Source organism: Thermobia domestica, chromosome 11 (assembly GCF_964235325.1).
Source record: "Thermobia domestica chromosome 11, izTheDome1.hap1.1, whole genome shotgun sequence".
NCBI classification, from domain to species: Eukaryota; Metazoa; Arthropoda; class Insecta; order Zygentoma; family Lepismatidae; genus Thermobia; species Thermobia domestica.
Window position 1 is genome coordinate 263,840,542 of NC_137464.1, and position 20,128 is coordinate 263,860,669.

Below are 20,128 nucleotides of genomic sequence, written 5' to 3' on the forward strand. Positions count from 1 at the left end.
AAAAATGGATCAAAAGATTGCGATCTTGGCCAATAATTAGTTTTTGGACCACGGGTCACAAAATTTTTGAACGGCCCCTAAATCGAGTTTTCCTATTTTCTACGGAATAAGCACATCATACTGAATTAAGTGATAGTTTCGGTTTGGTTACACTATACGTAATTCTCCAGATATAAGGCATGCAAGAAAATTTTTCATTGAAATATACTGGATCTTTTGATCCAAAAATTATAACCTTGAGAAATAGCAGTCTTACTTATACCTTGGGCTCTGCAATGCCGAAAATGTAGCTATTACCTCTGCCATTTTTATTTCCTTTAATTCAAGACAATTTTGACTTTTTTTTAAAGGACTATCTACTCTTGAGTTATCATTAATTTGTATGTATTTGTACGTGCACGATGCTATATTAAGGACTTATGTTGTTCTCATGACTCAAGCTACCCAACTTCATAATGGAGTCTCTGGGACCTTATTTTTTTGAAATAAAAGTTCGACTTTTATCCTAAACCGAACGTATATTTATTAATAGACACAGATCGATGACAAAAATCATCAATCATATACAATAAAATATACCATCCTGTACACATTGCGTAGAGGCTAACACCCACCATCTCATTGCTCTTCATCTTCTGAAAGCAAGCAAGAAAAAAAAAAAAAAAAAAAAAACAGTAAATACACAACGAATTAGGATTTTTAAGTAATCTTCGGATATAGACAATTACAATAAAAAATAACAGTATACACTTACAATTAAAAGTGGATTCTCTCTGAAACTTTCTTTTATCTTCACTGATTATGTATAATTTTTGCTACCACCAATCTTAAACTTTGCTCCTTATATATAAGGACAGGAAATAGTACTGATGTTGGCTCATCTTATACGGGACAAGGAGGATTTTTATGAATTGTGTTTTGTTAAAAGGGCATCAGTCCTCAGACTAAAACCTTTTGAAAATTATAACGAAATGCTCCTCTAACAAAAACCATATTTTGGTTGCTAAAATAGTCATACAAGATGTCTACCCTATTCTAATACAACTATTTTTATGTTTTAATAGAACTAGGAAAGTAGCTGTGAAAATGTTAAAACAGTGAATTTGTCATAAAATTGGACTGATGCTCTTTGAACAAAACTCGATTTATATATGCAAAGGAAATCCACTTTTTCGAACACATACAATATATAAAATCACGAATCTTCGTATAATCTCAATCTGATTTTTTGATTCCTTTTTACTAGTTTCTGTTCAATCAGCAACAAGAGAATACATAATATTTTGTTTTATTCGCTTTGGAAGAAATGCACCAATCTAAGTATAAATCTCCATACACGTTTCCCTGAGTTAAATAAAACTAGACACAAATTGGTTCATTCATTCCGAAGTTAGACGATTTAATTTGATTTGATTCGAGTTAAGGTTCCGTTCAGCAGCGAGGCTATATGAGACGTGGACCTACTTATTAACGTGGAATCCGAACCACATGAGCTCCTGCCGGGAATCGAAGCCGGGGCCAAATACGATAAGAGATGGAAGAATAAGCTGCTGCTAAGATGAACGTAAGTTTTAGTCGTTTCGTAAACAAGGACACCTAAATCGTTTGAAAATGAATTTCAATTGAAAACACCTCAATACTGTTTACGTCTCATGGTACTACAGTGAAAATAATATAATTCTATAAATGACAGAGTACTACTTGTACGTAATATTTTTCATTTTATGAAAGCAGTCAAGAAACTTTATTGTTGAACTACAGTTCCGTTTAAACGAATTTCTGAGTTAAGCGAATAGTTTTAAAAACCCTACTATATATCAAAAACACAAATTCAGTTACAGTTTCGCTTAAATGAATCGCTAAAAAAGCTTACTGCACATAAAAAAGAAAGTTATTCCGGTTTAACTAGAGCACCACCTGCCCCATCAAATTCGATTAAATGAGATTCTCGTGTGTGTATATGATCACACGTTCTGAACCTAATAACAGCGTTACGTTGCCGCCCTCACTATACAAATACTACAGAAAAAAGCTTTCGACATGGTCAATTGGACGAAACTTCTGCATATACTTAAAGAAATTGGGGTCAACTGGAGAGACTGTCGACTCATTCGCAACCTGTACATAGGACGAGTCAAGCTGCACTTGAATGAAGGAGAAACCAATAGAGGGAAATTGGAAGAGGTGTCAGACAAGGATATAGTAAGTCACCACAATTATTCAACATTTACAGTGAATGTTTAATGAACGAAGCATTAAAGGGAATTGTAGATTTCAAGATTGGAGAGCAGATCATTAACAAGATCATTAATGCAGATGATACGGTTATTATAGCTAGAACTGAAGAAGGATTACAGGAGATGATCGACAAAATAGCTGACACTTGTAAACTATATGGAATGAAAATCAAACTCGAAAGTCATGAGAATATCCCGTGGAAATACGCCCTTACAGGTCAGCGTAGAACAAAGAGTACTTGAAGAGGTTGACCATTTCAAATATCTGGGGAGTATTTTGACGAAAGACGCTTACTGTGTTACGATCGTGCTTTCCACGAATCGTAACATTCCACTCATTGTTATTAAATGTATGTATTATTGCTAATTTTTGCTTGTTTACTTTTAAACATTATTCGTTTAAATACGGAATTTATGTACAAGGGTACATGTTTACAAGATGTTCGTTTTGTGTAGGCTTATATTGCCATCTCGATTGAGAATAGTAGCTCGATTGTGATTAATAAGCAAATATTTTGACATAAACACCAGTAATTATTAACAACATTAAAATTTAGGAGGGATATAGCCTTTTCTTTTGTTTAAAAACCGAAGTAGAACAATATAGAATTTTGTATAATATGATGAAAATTAAATGTGACGGATGTAAACAAACATTACGTATTAGACCTAAATCCGATATGTTTAATATGTAAAAATTTAGTCATGCACGGCAGTAAAGCAGCAATTCTAAGAAATAACGAGCATAATAAATTTATATTACATTTTAGATGAATTACGAGAGTAAATTCAATCAGTTTTGTAGTATTTTGAAACTTACCCTTTGGTTTATCGTACATAACTTCAATGAAAACAAGTCATGTTTATAATCAGATAACAGGATGGACTACGTGAGTGGAAAGAATAAATAATTTGACAAAATGAGAATTGTGTAATTAGAAATGAACATAAAGAGGATAGTTTTCTTTTGATTAGAAAAGAATTTAAGTATTAAAATTAATGGGATTAATGTACTCCAAAATTGGTTTATAGATGTAAACATTAGTCTGCTCCCGAGAGGGCACGATGATTTACGGGCGATTACGATATGAAGATTTCAAGAAGCTAGGATCCTGCAATTAAGTGCTAACAAAATTAATTAGAATTTTGTAGCAAAAGAAGCTACAATAGAACTGAAAAGTGATAAAAAGTGGTTGCAGAAAATATATGCTGCATTTTAGAAGTACCTAGTAAGGAGAACACAGGTAATGAGATTGACACTTCAAATAAGTTATCATCTAAATTCGAACATAATAAAGGAGACATTATAATAAATCCTGCTTCAGTTGGTCGATTATTATTCCCCAATGAACTTAATTAGATTTTTATTTTTATAAGTGACTGTCAGTATATCCGTTCTGATTACATTGAAGTTAGAATGCATTATTATGAGTAAGTAATTTGTCTTCGTCCTGTCACACAAACACAGACAAGCTATGAGGGGGGCGTGTCCTAACTTGTTTTGCTTCAAATGTTGGATCCAGCTTTATTATTGAAATTTATAGTTAACCTGACGTGGAATATGACTTCTTTTGGATTACTTAACTATTTGAGTTAAAATGAATTATTTATCCACTCTATTCCGAGATATAATTGATATGAATTAGCTACTGAAGACTGATAGCGTTTAAGCAATTAATAAAAACACTCTTAGGCAGTTGTGATTAGCTGGAAGCTAATAATCATAACGCAATCAGTTAAATGAATACGGGAATAAACAAATAAGAATATCTCATTTGCTACCCTGTACTCAATCTGGATGATGCCTATGCTTTGGTCCTTAAATATATGCATAGTTAATTTCCCTATTGTTATCAACACTAACGAATATATCAATTATAGGATTAAGTTAGTTAGATTAGGGTAGGTAACGTTAGATTAGGTTAAGTATTATTATGTTGTTATTGGTCTGTACTATGCTGAATTTTGTGGCTGAGTCCAATATTATAATTATTGAAGAAACTTGCATAAGGAAATGAACTATGTAGTATTGATAATAGTGAGATGTAATCCTCATTAAGAAGGGAATATGATTAACCCCGTCGTCAGATATATATATGTACCTGGAAATATGACTAGGTCATTGTATAATCTGTAAAAGAATAACAATAATGTTGAATTTACGTTTCAACCCTGTCACTAGGAACTTTGTTAATAATGCCATTACGCACATAGAACACATGTTGTAAGAAAAACTTTTCATAAGGGACCAAGCATAGAGTATAATTCATATGCTAGGAATTCAAAGAACATCCAGAGTAAGTAGGGTAGTTACGTATTCCCTATTAATTGTCAACAAATTAATAAGGAGATTAACAAGAGGATAATAAAACAATATTAGCTTTATTGTACATAATTTAAATGTCATGAACTACTTCGTTATAAAAATATTGCCAGTTAATTTACAATGATTTGCCATATGTATACAGGACATCAAATAAATAATGAATCTCAATTGTCATGTTATATTAGGGTGGTCTTTATTTCTCAAGTTGTGTATATCTGAGACCGCACCCCTTAATCTTTTTCCTTTTAATGAGAAAAGTGTTATCTGTAAATTTCAGTTCGTTATGACAACGATAAATGGTGCCGCAAAGACATTTTAATCTTTATAGGAATAAGATTTAGAACTCAGTAGTTTCCTATGGTGCTCAATAGATGGCAATACATTCACAGATTTAGATTATTCTATTTAATTCCATTTCTTAAGAAATTTGGAGCAGATTTGTGAACAAAATTAAATTGGAAATAATAAATAAATGCCAAACAATTATCTTTTACGATCGGTTACTACTAAGTCATTCTCTCCTTTGTTTTTAATTGCAACTGTCATTGTAAATTAACTAATTTTAGACTACTTATAACATGTATTTGAGTTTTTTCGTTTTGTATTTATGATCTTTTGATATTATTGATCTTTTGATATAATTGTTATTTTTAGGAAATTGAAGTTTGATTGTGGGTCTTGTATCATTACATGTGAATTAAATGAACAAAGTGATCATTATGTGTTCGGTATCTAGTGAAATCAGTTATCGTAGTGGTATTTACCTCGTTTGTAACATGAGTGAACAGATATTGGGTTGTAAGTTACTGCCCAACAGACAAGTACTTGGTGCATTCTTTTATAACATACGAATGTGAAATTACCTTTAAGAGAGAATGCTCGGTTAGCAATTCGTGAAACAGAAATGTTTTGGTCTAAAGCAAGAATACCGATCAAGGATACCACAGCACAGAAAATACAATTCCAATGGAAGGAGTAGATTCTGATGAGATAGTGACAGGATCTTCGAGAAGAGGGAAAGTACGTTTTATTACTCCACTACTCGTTGCGGCTTTTGATCGCTACAAATTGATTGCTAGAACTCCATGCACATATTAATCGCAACAGCAGAGGCATTGGAACACAACTTCTTCTAATACTGGACGTATCAATAGAGCTTGTATTCTTCTTGAACAAAAATTAGAAAAATATCTTTTATATCTTCTGTGTAGGCATCACATTTTTGAATTGACATTAAAGTGTGTATTTGAAGAATGTGTTTAAGTTTCTTCCGGTCCAGAGGTGCCAATTTTTAAAAGTGTTCAGAAAGAATGGCCGAGATTCCAACAACAATTTTGTTACATGAATTTCTAATCGAAGTGTTAATTCAGTTCTTTGCAATATGAAGAAAGATAAGCTAGTTTTTGCTGTTCAAAATTTAGAAATGCAGAGAAGTTTACAGATAACGTTTGGAGCTTATAATAATTTTTCTAGGAAGTACGCCTCCTGGAGGTATTTCTTTTCGTTTCCCTGGAGCTGTACATCAGGCAAGGTGAATGGGAAAAAACCTTATGATGTTTTAAAATATTTCTCTTTAGTAATCAGTTTAAATTAAATGAGCGGGAAGAAGAAGGACTGCGTCAAGTGTGCACTTTTCCTGTTCTAAAAAGCTTGGTTTACTTGGTTTTCTTGTCCCAGTGCAACTCGTTCACCACATCAAGATTTACAATTTTTGAAAAGCCTTGAAACGTACAAACTCAAACTCTGATGTGTCGAGAGTGGCTTTATTGAAGTTTTCCTCACATCTTTGGTACCTCTCAAAGGAGTGTGAGCACTTTTATTTTTTGACGAGAATATCAACAATGAACAAAACACAAAATAGCAGAAAAATTTAAAAATAGTGACAGTTCATATGAAACGATGAAGCGATTTGAACTGCACGCTAGTGAAATAGATGATATTGAAGAAAAAGAAATTGCTGATTTTGTGATAGGAAACACGAAGAATTTCTTCGAAAGGTTTCGGATTTCTACAGGTTTTCTAGACCTTGATCCGGTTTGTTGGTCGACAAATGATGAATTTCTTTTCGGGAAAAAAGTAGTTGATAAGCCGCATCTTACAAATGACGCAGCGGAAAGAGCGGAAAGTTAATGGAAGATCACAATGCAGTTCTAACTAAAAATGGAGAACAGAAACAATTCCTTTTATAGATGATGGAAGACTATAGAAACTTGTTTCCAGGATGTGGAAAAGCTACCTTGCGTAAAAAGTAAAAGTTATCATTAAGTCGATCTACAATTCAAATATATTTTTTGTCAATTTTTTGAAATATCAGCCATTATCATTAAATTTTTTACTTGTATTTATTAGCTGATTGATTTCTAACTCATGTAAATTGTACTAACGAAGCAAGTGGCATGAGAAACAGATCCAAATATATTTTCCACAGTGGTTCATAACACTGTGCATTACCATAAGTACTATATGTACGGACGGTGATCATGATGCTTGTAGCTTGTTGCCTAATAACCAACCGACTGTATTTGAAACCCAGTCAATTCTGAATTACAGAGGAAAACTTTACATTGTCCTATTTACATTTGTGATAATTATTATACGTTTATTGACAAATAGTAAATCGAGTGCCATTGAAATTCAAATGGATTTCTTTTTACAGAAATCAACTGCTTTGCGGCACGGGTTAACGTTGATGGATTTTTGTGAAATTTTGTGTATGATGTTTCTATTACCGAAGGAAAAGAAATAGGGGGTGCGGCGGAAGAAATTCGAAAATTTATTTTTTCCCATATACCTAAGGACCACCCTAATGTTATATGTTATCCCAGTTTCAATAATTGTGAATTCAATAGTTCAGTTAACTTCAATAAAATTAATTTTCCAAAAATCAATTTAATTTGTTTATATCATATTCTCTATAATCTTAGAGTCATCATTGGAAGTGTCACTGCTGCATGTTCTTGGATAATCTAGAATGATACCGTTGCGCTAAAGATATTTTTTTTGTCAATACATGTACTGCTAACATATATACTGCTCTTTATTCAGTAACTAACATATTTTTTTTTATCTTTTAATAATCGATACTGTTTTTTTTTTTTTCTAACCCAGTGACGAAATTTAGAAATGTACGAGATGCATACATTCAATTATTTATTAAGTAATGTTACAACTGTAGCAAAGAGATCAGGTCAAGAATAGCCATAGCCCAAGAAGCATTCAACAAGAAAAGATCACTCCTAACTGGCAGCCTTAATATTAGACTAAGGAAGGAGTTGGTCAAATGCTATATATGGAGTATTGGACTTTATGGTACAGGGACTTGGACATTACGGAAGTTAGAGAGCTTCGATAGAAGAAAATATTGGGATTTAAAAGAGGAAGCTGAAAACCGAGAAACATGGAAGAAACATTTCCAGGCCCAACCGAAAATTAAGAAAAACAACTTCGTTAGTTCCAGAACCTGCGTAAAGGCAGAATAATACACCATTGATGAACGGATTCGAGTGTTCTAGGTTCCTTTACACAACAATGTGCACGTTACCCGTGACTTCGCTGACCTGCAAACGTTTCTTTTTAATTTAACATAGGGTGCACAATCAGCGTGGAGCCCAAACAGTTGGTACGATTCGAAAAAATTCCACTATTTTGGACTGAAAACCATCTATGTCCAACGACTTAACGGACTTAGTCTATGGCTCCGGACTCTTTGATACACCCGGTATATATAGAGACATATTAAGTACGAAGGCAAAGAGGAATAGCGCAATCCACATCAACTCAAAACGTCAGCCTCTTCTATGGTACTTTGTTAGTAGATTACTTGAACATAGGTTATAATGCAGGCATCAACATTTAGGATATTTGCTTAGGATTAAAAATTATATTTCTGGGCTTTCGGCATCTATAACCACGTCAGCGTGTCACCTATGAGGGATGACGTCCTTCGGCGATCACACTATCCGAGGGGAGGGAAGGAAGAGCCCTTGGATTTATATGTTAGGTACCATCCCAGCATTTGCCTGGTGTGAATGAGGAAAACCTCACTCGACATGGTCGGCCCGAAAAAGCATTGTATACTTTTTCGTCCGAGTGACCCCATCGGGAATCGAACCCGGGACCACTCTAAATATATTTACACCCGTCACGATACTGACAACAAAACGAAAGTATACTAAGGAATAAGTATCGGATAAACATAATGAAACCATAAATATCATTAAAACAAATAAACTGAAACAGGAATTAACACACGAGCGAAACAATGCATAAAAAATTGAGATAAAAACTGAAAAATTATAAACCGTGGATACTAGAAGGAATAAAGCACAAAAGCGATGGAGATAATACGCGCATAATAAACAAAGAACCAGGATTAAATTAAGCAGCATTTATCATTTCCTACTTAAATTAAGACCCATGACTCATTATTTCCTGTAATTCGAGGTTTCATACAGGTTGGAATGACTTACAACTCCAAGACCGCCAGTAAAGAGTGCAGACGAACTCTGTTATTGTTTACAATAAGTTTTAAATATTGTCATTGTTTTTAATAACTGAGGATGAACTGTGTGTCTATATATACATAAGGATGAAGTATGTCTATAAAAATAAATACAGACAAAAAATAAAAAGAACTTTTGGCAGAGTATATTGGTGCTCAAATACTATCGCTTCATTTACGTTTAGAATGAAAGTCTGAATCAAAAATCAGATTTAAAACAAGAAAATGAGAAAAGTTACTCCTATAGGAAAAAGGATATGTCATACGAAAACACCGAAGGAAAGGTAAAGAGAAGAACAACATAAATTAGGGAAAACTATCAGGTGAGATAATGATGTTCCACAGACGCTTTATTCTTCACAAGGCATGATAGGAATTACGTAAATAGTTTGATTCGGATTAGGAATTAGATTTCTGTGCTTTTGGCATCTATGGCCATGTTAGCCCGTCATGTATGAAGGATGATATGTCTCGGCGATCATACTATCCGAGGAAAAGGGAAGCGGCCTGGGACGTGTATGTTAGGTACCATCCCGCCATTTGCCTGGTATAAATGAGAAAAGCACAGGAAAACCTCACTCAGGATGCCTGGCCTGAAAACGCTTTTACACTTTTTCGACCGAGTGTTCTTAAATATTTTGAGATGTCTTTGTTTGCACTTCTTGTTTCATCCTGACTTCAGGCAGGAATAGTTTTGCCACGCCCTGCATATTCTTAATTCCATAATCACATCAAACACATGGCCAAACTTGTGAAAAAATTACTGTTAGACTTTATAATTGGTCAATTTAAAGGAACCTTTCTCTGATACATATGCTACTAACGATAGCACAAATATCAGACATATGAGAAATTTTAATATACAATTAAGATGAAGGAAAATAAATAAATAAATAAACTTTCTCACCATTTTCATCTTCGTCAGGCTCCTCATCTTCCGACTCAAATGTGTTATCAGGAATGTCGTACAGACGGATCATTGGCTGAAAGAGAGGAAGAAAAATAATACATATTTTATACTGTGATGATTGTTTCCAGCATGCTTCATCACAGGTAAATACGCTACTTAAACAGACATGCAAAGATTAAAAACTTTTCCTTTGAATATTTTGTTTCTGTAATTTTGAAAAAAAAAAAAAAAAAAAAAAAAAAAAAAAAAAAAAAAAAAAAAAAGAAATGAAATCTTTGAGTTTTACGTCCTACGATTATGCCGGTTAGACTAAAGGAGACGGTGATGATCAAGTAATGAATGATATGGTGGAATGAAGAAAGTGGGAGGAAACGGGAGAACCCCGAGGAAACCCACGCACACGGTGTTTGTCCACCACAAAGTTCATTTGGCAGGGGCTGGGCTCGAACCCGGGGCCCCAAACACCAGAGGTGAACACTCTACCACTGAGCCACCGCGGCTCCTCTGTAGTTTTGGAATTATATACAGGGTATTCGGAACAACATCACAAAACATTGTGTAAAGATTCATTTCCCAAAGATATGAAAAACTTGTAGAAGATGGATACATAAGTGCGTTATTTCAGAATTACAGTCCCCTGGAAATTGGTCGGAACGATATAAAAACTGTTATAGCTCAAGAACGAAATGTCAGTTGAATTTCAAAAAATCCTTCTTTAATGGTACCTTAATTCACAAATCCTATGCACTGTCCAAATTTCAAGTTTCTAGTTTAAGCGGTTTGGCTTGGACGTTGATCAATTAATTACTCACTAATCTTTATATATCATATTTACGCGAATCTAAGACACCCTCAAATGTACGACTCACCTCCAATTTTTTAAGGAAAAATTTGGGGGGAAAATCCTCTAATGTAAAACGCACCCTTGAAAACGAAAAAAAAAAAAAAAACCTACACTGCATTGATTTTAAAGAATAAAGAAACATTGAACTTATTGCTGGAATTTACGGTATATTCGTGTTCATCTACTAGTACTCTTTTCCTAATATAATTACGATACAACACTTGCATGCGTCAGTTTCACAGCAATCCATTATCATATTATATGAGTATGTATATTATAGCAATTTTTGGCAAAAATCCATCTAATAAGGCCTAAATTTGCGCACCTTGATTTTGGAGGCAAAAAAATCGACAAAAAAGTGTCTCTTAGAATCGCGTAAATACAATATATAGATTTATTTCATGTTTTCGTATGAGGATTAATTTCCGAAGGTTTTTGTTTCCAAATACCTTGTATATTGCTATACAAAATTTAAGAAACTCAAAGGTAATGTAAGTGTAAAAATTACCTTCATCTGGTTTTATGAACACCAATACAGAATAAATACGACATGCAACATCAAATACGGTATAATATAAAGAGTATCCACCAATCTGAGAAGCACCAGAGCTTACCAGAATGAACTAGAGCACGTGAGCGCTAAAATCGTGGATATGATGTATGATCTAAGACAAACTGGAATAACAACATCTGGTTTCCATGATCTGGATAAGATTGCTAACATACCCTTGAAGGATACAGGTTACTCCTCAGGTTAGGAAAGGTTCGTGTCGGCGGGTTGATCACCCAGAAAACCCGTCGGTGCGTCTCGAGACTAATGACACCAACGAAAATCTAGGTTACGGTTAATTGAATTCTTCTGACACACACCAAATAATATAGCTCGAAAGAAAGGAAGAAAAAAAATCCAACAAAATCTCAATCAAAATAGGCACCTCCGAAAATGAAAATGAAATCTGAGTTTTACGTCCCGCGGTTCTGCCGGTTAGGCTAAAGGAGACGGTTATAGGCACCTCCGAATACCAAGATTTCCCTTGCCCTTCCGGTTATTAGACTCGTATTACAAATTGTGTTATTTCCACTCACTCCTATATAAGCAAAGTAATACACTATGAAGATGCTACCTACCTTATTAGGATCCTTCATGATAAGGTATTTTCCATCTTTCTGCTTCATGCATATATCCACAATGCATCGAAGGATACCCCATGCGTTGTCCATGTTCAGATTAATCTGCGTGGCAAATTCGTTTGGTTTATACTGTTGAGTTCCTAGGATCACGTGCTTTGATGAGTCTCTCACGTGAGCTCGGGAAACATAGCTACGAAAAGACAATGAAACTAGATAAGTTTTCGTTTACGTTCCTAGACATGTGATGTTTACAATTCAAATAGTTGAAAGCAAGCACCAGACATTCAATAGGGAAGACTTTTGATGTTCTATGTGCGTTTTATTTTATTAGAACTAACGTTCTAAACGTATGTGACTGGCTTTATCATGAGAATTGTACTGATCTAAATATAATGATAGTTTCTGGTAATTATATGATAGTTTCTGGTACAATTTTGTTACATCGCCATACTTTTACATTTCAATATGTAACATTCAAGTATAATTATAAAAACTTATCTAACAATCACGAAGAATTGAACGTGGTCTTGGAATACTTGGAAACTGACATGCTTGTCATGTGCATAGGAAGACTGGCAAAAAAGTGATTAAAGACAGAAAATAAAATTTCATTTCAACTCATGTACTACAAATATTGTTTGCAAATTCTGCATCATTTTTAATGTCACATTAATGTTAAAACGAGAACAAACAATATAACTTGTGAGATGCATCATCGTTAGTGTACCATTACAAATGTATAATTATTGATGGAAAAGATCAAATATGTAGCTATAAATGTACAGCAATTAATAAATATTGCATTATAAGCACAAAGTTGAAAGTACACTTTGGTATCTATAGACGTATCCCATATTTAGTGATCAAGAGTCCGATGAAATAGTCTGGCTATCCATTAAGTATTGATGCAGTGCATACGTTGATGTGTAACTTTATCAGCAGTTTTCCTGAACTTATAAACATTTCCGAAATAAAACTCTTTCTGCACATTAAAATACATTACAACGAAAACAGAAGTTAAAATACGAGTAACCGCATTCCAAAATCCTTTCATTTGTGTGATAAGCTATCTTTATTTAATGCAGGACAGAGAGCTCCAATAAAAACCGAGTGGCCCCGCGTAGCGTAGTCGCTAACACCTTCGGTGCGAGCGTTTCCAGGTTCGATGCCCGGTGGGGGAACCTGGTCGAGAAAGTGTAAAAGTATTTTTCAGGCCAGCCACCCTCAATGAGGTTTTCCTCATTCATTCGAGGCAAATGCCGGGGTGCTACCTAACTTATAGGTACCAGACCGCTCCCTTCCCTTTCCCTGAACAGTGTGATCGCCGAGGAACATTATGAGTCAACGTGACGGACTAAATGGGCATAGATGACGAAAGTCAAGAAATTTAAATCCCAAATACGATAAAACTAAAATTACTGGGAAGAAAAACGGGAAAAGGTTGGAATTAGGCGTACCAAAAATGAATTTACAAGTTGATCCAACTGCATTTTGTGCAATATGATATTCTACTCCACAAATGAAAGCAATAAATAATGCACACAACTATAAAACAAATATCTTACACACCACTAGCGAAAAACACAGATTAATTTTTAAGTTTGAAGTTGGCAACTAAAAAACATGCACTCAACATCTGAAATCATCTTAGAATTTTTATTTGAAATGTTTATATAAAATCTCATTCTTCGAAATTCCTTGAGTTATGGCAGTCTTCTCAAATTCTAGGACTTTTCGCGGTTTTACAGATTTATAGCCACCTCGACAAACATTAGTTTTCATGTATGAGAAAATTGTTAAAATGGAAATGGAAAATACCGTGATGTGACAGCTCTAACGATCAACATAAATGTAAATTCTGTCTTTAAAAACAATCTTCTATTCGACGTTTCAAAACAACTTAATAGTTTTGAAACTTTCACGAGATATGCGTTTGGTGTTATGAAGAAAAGTACAGTAAATCCACACGCGTAATATACAAATATATTTTTTATCTTTTATTTACTATTTTTAGAGCATCTTCCAATATTTCGAGACTAATGGTCCTGAGCTTTTTTTCTGGACTGATTTCTAGAAGAAAACTTAAACTGCTTTTGTCAGTTACGTATCTTAATGTTCTTCTAGATTTCAATTATACTAGAATCTGTACAATTTAAGAGATGTACTAGAGTCGTACGAAAATTTGTTTTTTCCTGAATTTCAAACACTGCTACCAAAATGGATGATTTTCTTGAAGTCTTAAAATAGGGTTTCATGTTTACACACTTATTATTTTAATCGTTAAGTGATCTCTTACATTCTACAGATTCAAAAATGAAAATAAAATGAAATCTTTTGAGTTCAACGTGCCCATGATTATGCTCTTTAGGCTAAGGGAGACTATGATTAAGACAAATGAATGATGGAATAAGAAAGTGTAAGCGGGAGTACCCCGAGAAAACCCACGGACACGATATTGTTCACCACAAACTTACTTGGCCGGGCACTGAATCAAGGACCCCGCATACCAGAGATAAGCGCTCTACCACTAGGCCACTATGCTCTACAGAATCAAGATAAAACCAGAACGTAAGAAAAATATTAAGGTATGTGATCCACAACAGCAGTTTCCTAGCAATCACCCCTGACGAAGACCTCAGATTTATAACAATATACAGAACTTACGAGGAGTGATCAGAAAGGAAGGTTACAAAGCCTGCAGTGAAAGGTGTATATATTATTTCATACAACCAATACAGGCCAACAGACGGTACATGCATTAGCTTATTTTTCGACATAGTCTCCAGATCGGTTGCTGCTCTTGTGGCATCGTGAGGTGAATTTGAAGATTCCCTTCTGGTACAAATCCTGTCCTTGCGTGTTCACCCACCTTGTCATCTCCTCGTATGAAGTGAAGTCCGGGCTGAGGGAGGGTGGCCGATGATGTTCAAACAAAATTGCTTTAACAGCGCGGTGGCCTTCAGGGTTGTATGCGGGCGCGCGTTGTCGTGAAGGAAGATACCGCCATTTAGTGAGAAATCCTGGCCGTTTCTTTTGTAAACCTCTACCAGCTGCCGGTATGTTTCAGTCGCGGTTGCAGGTTTTGCCCACAGAAATCGAATAACTGAGCAGATTTCTTCGCGAGAGCAGTTTTCCAAACGAGTCACCATTTGTGTTTACCTACAAGAAGCGCAATAGGTGGCAGGTGACTGGAACTATGAACGGTTGCCAACTCCAGGTAGTAAAATTACCGCACACTCCTCATTTCTCTAACAGACGAAACCCACGAAATATCGCCCTTGTGACCTTAGTTTCTGATCAGACTCACACTCTCTCGCAGGAATATTGGAGGATACACAATTAAAACGCCATTAAAAAACATAAATAAATAAATATATTACAGTAGCCTTGACAAACTGCCTGCCTTCTATAATTTCCCGTACCACATAATTAATTAGTTATTACTCTAAGAGGGTTTAGACTGAAATTCTGGTATTGATTTCCCTGAATTTCCATGACTGAATAAATAAATTTTCTCTGACCCACGACACCGCAAACAATATCATTTATGATTAGGTTAGAAAAATATCATTAATTATAATGTCTCCACCAACCCCATAGCCGTCCAACGTTCTCCATTTTATTTTTGAAATATATTTATAAACTTACTTTCTTACTGAAAATACTTATTATGAGTCAGTTCCTGTATTTGAAATACAATAAAACACCAGTAGCAAACGATAATTATACGCTAACAATATCTTTAATATCTACGCATTCTGAATATGCTCACACAAATAAAAAAGTAAATATATATATGGATATCATAATTGGGTTGTCTTTCTGATTATCTACAACCAACAAACATAATGTTCTTCATTAGGTTTTGTAGGCAGCTTTAAAAAAAGACTCTTCTGTGAAACAAAGCAGATTTCTCTCTCTTTCGGAATATTTTGAAGAAGTTCTCTGACTTTCCCGGCCACATTTTAATTTCCCTGACTTTCAAGATTAGTGTGAACCCTGCATAAAATGATTTCCATTTTTTTCTTGTTAATTTCCTCATAATAGTTTCTGGAATTACTCTTCCAGTAAGAATGTTTAATGTTGTTGCAACTTCCTACAAATGATTAAAGACGCCTTGAATATTGTTTTTGAGACTACAATAAGAAAAAAAAAACATTGATCTGCAATAACAAATTACTTCTTCCTAATCCTATTCCTAAGGAACCTCCTGCTGTCGAACTTGTAGCCCGCGTCACCCGAATTGGCGTGTGCCGTCAGCCAATAAGCTCGCAGTGCGCTGTTACTAAACCTTCAGGGAGGAATTTAATTATTCATAATTGTCCACAAATACGAACAATATCAATTATGAATGATTAGATTCCTCCTTGAAGGTTTAGTAACAGCACACTGCCAGCTTATTGGCTGATGCCACACGCTAAATTTGGGTGATGCGGACTATAGTTTCTATTTGATCTCCTCACAACACTTACCCGAACTTTATCTGATCAGATCCAGCAAGCAAGGCTTGGACAGTCCACTTGGCTAATTTACAAGCGTTATTACGAAGTTCATTAGCAAGGACAGCACCACGCTGTGTATCCAATTTCTGTCGCCATTCAACGCCACCGGACAACTGAAATAAAATATTATCAAAAATATTTGTGTAACAAAAACTCAATACTCTACAATATCATTGATTTCTAAAGGGTTAAAAAAAAACTTTTCAATTTGTTCATAAAAATCTCTTGTTCTTCAAAAAAAATACATAAAATCCACTTTTGAATATTTATTTATTTGTTCGGGATAATCACTCTCAACCTAAAACTATATACATATTTTACGGAGCTTGATTCACTTATATCGAGCCAAATATGAATGTGCCACTCAGCTACGAAATGCCGAGTTTCCACCACCAGTTCTGTTCGATCTGACCTCTATTGACTACTCCCCGGTATCGGACTTTCCATTGCAGAAAACTACGTTGTAACTGGACCACGGCATTGCATCCCACTTCTCTGTACAGACTTTTCACAGGCCATTGGTGATGTGGATTTGACGATGGGACAGCCACCGCATTGAAGTCCAAAAGCACAATAGTTCATTGGGTTATACCTGGACTCCTGACTAGGATGTCAGAGAAGGTACTTGTCGAAATGCTTTGTCTTGGTGCAGGTCAACCTGGCTCAATGCTGGGACTTGATGAAGTACATTTCAGTCTGGACATGAGTCTTGTAATACGCAACATTAATTTTGAAGATTCGCTCCCCCTTTCGAAGACACAGTTTGCTCCTGTACGAGAAACAGGCCACAATCATGAATCCTTTTGGGAAATGGTTCTAGCTGCTCGCGTCGGTGTGATAGGCGCAGGATTCTGTGCCGCATATTTCCGTATAATACAATTGACTGCAGCACAACCTACACGAAAATTACGCAGTTGACTCATTTCTATGACGCGTGACGTCGTGAAGTTATCGTCGTAAAGGACCACAATGAACTTCTCCCAGAATCTGTTGAGTTTTGATGGCATCAGACTACGCTCCACCACAGCTTTTCTACTACAAATTAACGAAATGCTGTTGTCTGCCTCGTGGAAATCTCATAGCGATGGATTGCGACGTATGGTACAGTTGCACATTGACTTTGGCTCAATATAAATGAATCAACCACTGTATCATCACTTTCTTTTGCAAAAGGACTCATGGTTAAGTTTTGTTCAACACCGGAATTTTGTAGTTTCAGACGGTTAGGCTTTTGCGTTCCCATGATCGCTAACCAGTGTAATGAGTGGTTATAATAACGTGGAGTATCTACTCTTTAAATCAATGTGGGCACAGCAAATCTTCGCTAAAAATCGAAATCTGTTTATTTAAGTGGTGCATCGTAGAGTTCGAAGACTTTTTTTCCTGTCAATTTTGGTGAGTATGTTATTACTTTGAGATTATTGGTTGAACTACTATTTATTTCAAATTTGTTTTTGTTCTGGTATGTACTAAAACAATATCTTCAGCACTTAAAGTTAAAAATAAGTAGATTTGTATGCCTGTCCGTTTCTAAAACGAGGTAACCTAACTACACAACAGTACACATTGAAATGCTGACGTTATCTCTTTCCTGGATACCAGAAGAAAATAAATTAATACGGAATAAGTAGAAGTTGAAGAAATAATAGCGGAGTAATAACACGCTCGACAAAGTTGACAGAAATACAATCAACGAAATATCACAGCTTTTTCAAACGCCACGTGCGCCACTTAAGTAAACAAATTCTGATTTTTAATAATAAAGAAATATTTTTTAAAAATAATGTGTTGAAATGCACATCTTAATGTATTACCAGAACTTCGTTCCCTTGCATATTTTTGTAATTTTGTACAGTCCAGTGATTTCAAAATAAGTGATCATAAATGTCAATATGATGACAGAAACACTCATTTTCTCTATGAACTTCGCTGTCAAACCAAACTGCTTCGCGTAGTGTTCACGTGACATTGACACTTTGCTAAAAGAAGAAAGAAAAAAGGGATGATTAAAAAAGAAAAAGATCCATCCAGTACAAATAAGCTTTCCTTTTTTTTTTTCCTAACAGGAACAGCGTGGAAATAGAATCTCATAGTATGTCATTTTACATAGCTGGGCAACTGTTAATCTACCTGTTACAACTACAGAGACAAATTAGCTTGTTTACCTTCGAATCCCATTCGTTCAAAGCTTTGATTGTGATAAACTGAAGCTCTCCATTCGGTCCGTGCATCACAGCATCGTGTTCACATCGGGCCACAAGAATTACTCCATTCTCCAGATCCCATTTCCTGTATCGATACGCTACAGACGCTACCTCGCCAGCCTCTTCTTCGGAGATGAATGGATTTCCCTCATCAAACTTGTAGCGCGGTTCACCCTGTAGAAACAGCCAAAGTATTTTTAGAACACAAAATTTGTTAGATCTTTCCATGGAAAACATATCTAAAAATAACAGGAACGTATAACGGTAGCACTAGTATTTAGATTAAGATTTTAAAGACTATCTACGGGGAATGTATCAATGATCACATTTTTTAACTGTAGAGGGTTTCCAATGTCATGCTAGCAAAGTTTCCAGTATATTACAGTGAACTGAAAAAAAAAAGAAGTGCCACATACAACAGTATGATGTCATATTTAACATCCTGCAAATATATGTTGAAAAAACAGTCTTCTTCAATAGTCTAACAGAAAGAACGCACAGAAACTAACGGGTTAAAACTTAAAATCGAAGAAATGAGAAAAAAAAAGAGGTAAATGCTTCCTAAACGTTATTTCTACCAGAATGCCTGTTATAATTCATTCACTACTTTTGTGTTGGCCTTCACCAGTCAACCTTTCCTCACCTGGTTCACCGTATTTCATATATTTAGTGTGTGTCTGGGGGAGCCTTTGATCATCATGCCCAGGACTGATTGGTGTCAAAATTAATTAAGGTTTTATAAAGACTATTCATTTTCTTTCTCGAATTAGCTTGTTTTTCAGTGGTTGGTCAGTTAGCCCAATCACCCACCACCTACCCCTCGATGATGGAGCTGTCATCTTGAAGGGTCTCAACGGAAATTTTTACATTTCTCCAGCAATACAAATGATTTCCAGTATATTGAAGTATTAGTACACAATCTGCTAAAATATGCTAATTATAAACGATCTACAAAACTTTTCTTTCAGTTTAACTTCCCATGATTGTGTCCTTGAGGAGAAGGGAAACAAATGATTAAGACAAATCAATGATGGAAGAGTTTGTGGAATGAGAATGTGGAAGCAAAGAGGAGTACCGGTCAAAATCCAAGGACACGATGTTGTCCACCACAAACTTATTTGGCCAGGATCAAACGAGGAACCCCCCACACACCAGAGGAAGTGTTCTACCACTGAGCCACCGTGCCCTCCTAATCTACAAAACTAATCGTAGCATATGGATAATAGGAAGGACGGAGGAGATGTGTAACCAGAAGTTTGTCACAATATAAATGGTGACATCATAATAACAGTGATCTTGTTACGCTTAGTAAGAGCTCATCGTTGTGGTTTGGATCCCATCTTAAGTTGTAGGACCACATCTTGTACAGCCTCGCTGCTCAAAGGAACGCTAAACTATATATATCGCCCTTGTTAGTTAGATTAGCTTTCCTTTCAGTAGCAAGGTTATATCAAACGTGGACTCAAAGCTTAA

At 35.2% G+C, this 20,128-nt stretch overlaps 1 protein-coding gene across 2 annotated transcripts in view; it reads right to left on the bottom strand.

Annotated features, from left to right (window-relative positions):
- Positions 1–498: 498 nt before the first annotated feature.
- LOC145665030 (eukaryotic translation initiation factor 3 subunit D-like) overlaps positions 499–20,128 on the bottom strand; it is a 46,177-nt gene continuing 26,547 nt past the window's right edge. Inside the window, exons 8-12 of one of the 2 annotated variants that reach the window (XM_081732246.1) lie at positions 18,617–18,829; positions 16,422–16,564; positions 11,947–12,139; positions 9,972–10,047; positions 499–632 (exon numbers count right to left, since the gene is read on the bottom strand). In XM_081732246.1, coding sequence (XP_081588372.1) covers positions 619–632; positions 9,972–10,047; positions 11,947–12,139; positions 16,422–16,564; positions 18,617–18,829 — 639 coding nt within the window. In that variant the 3' untranslated portion in view covers positions 499–618. Of the gene's footprint in view, positions 636–9,971; positions 10,048–11,946; positions 12,140–16,421; positions 16,565–18,616; positions 18,830–20,128 lie in introns of both variants that reach the window. The other variant, XM_081732245.1, reaches the window with a different exon arrangement.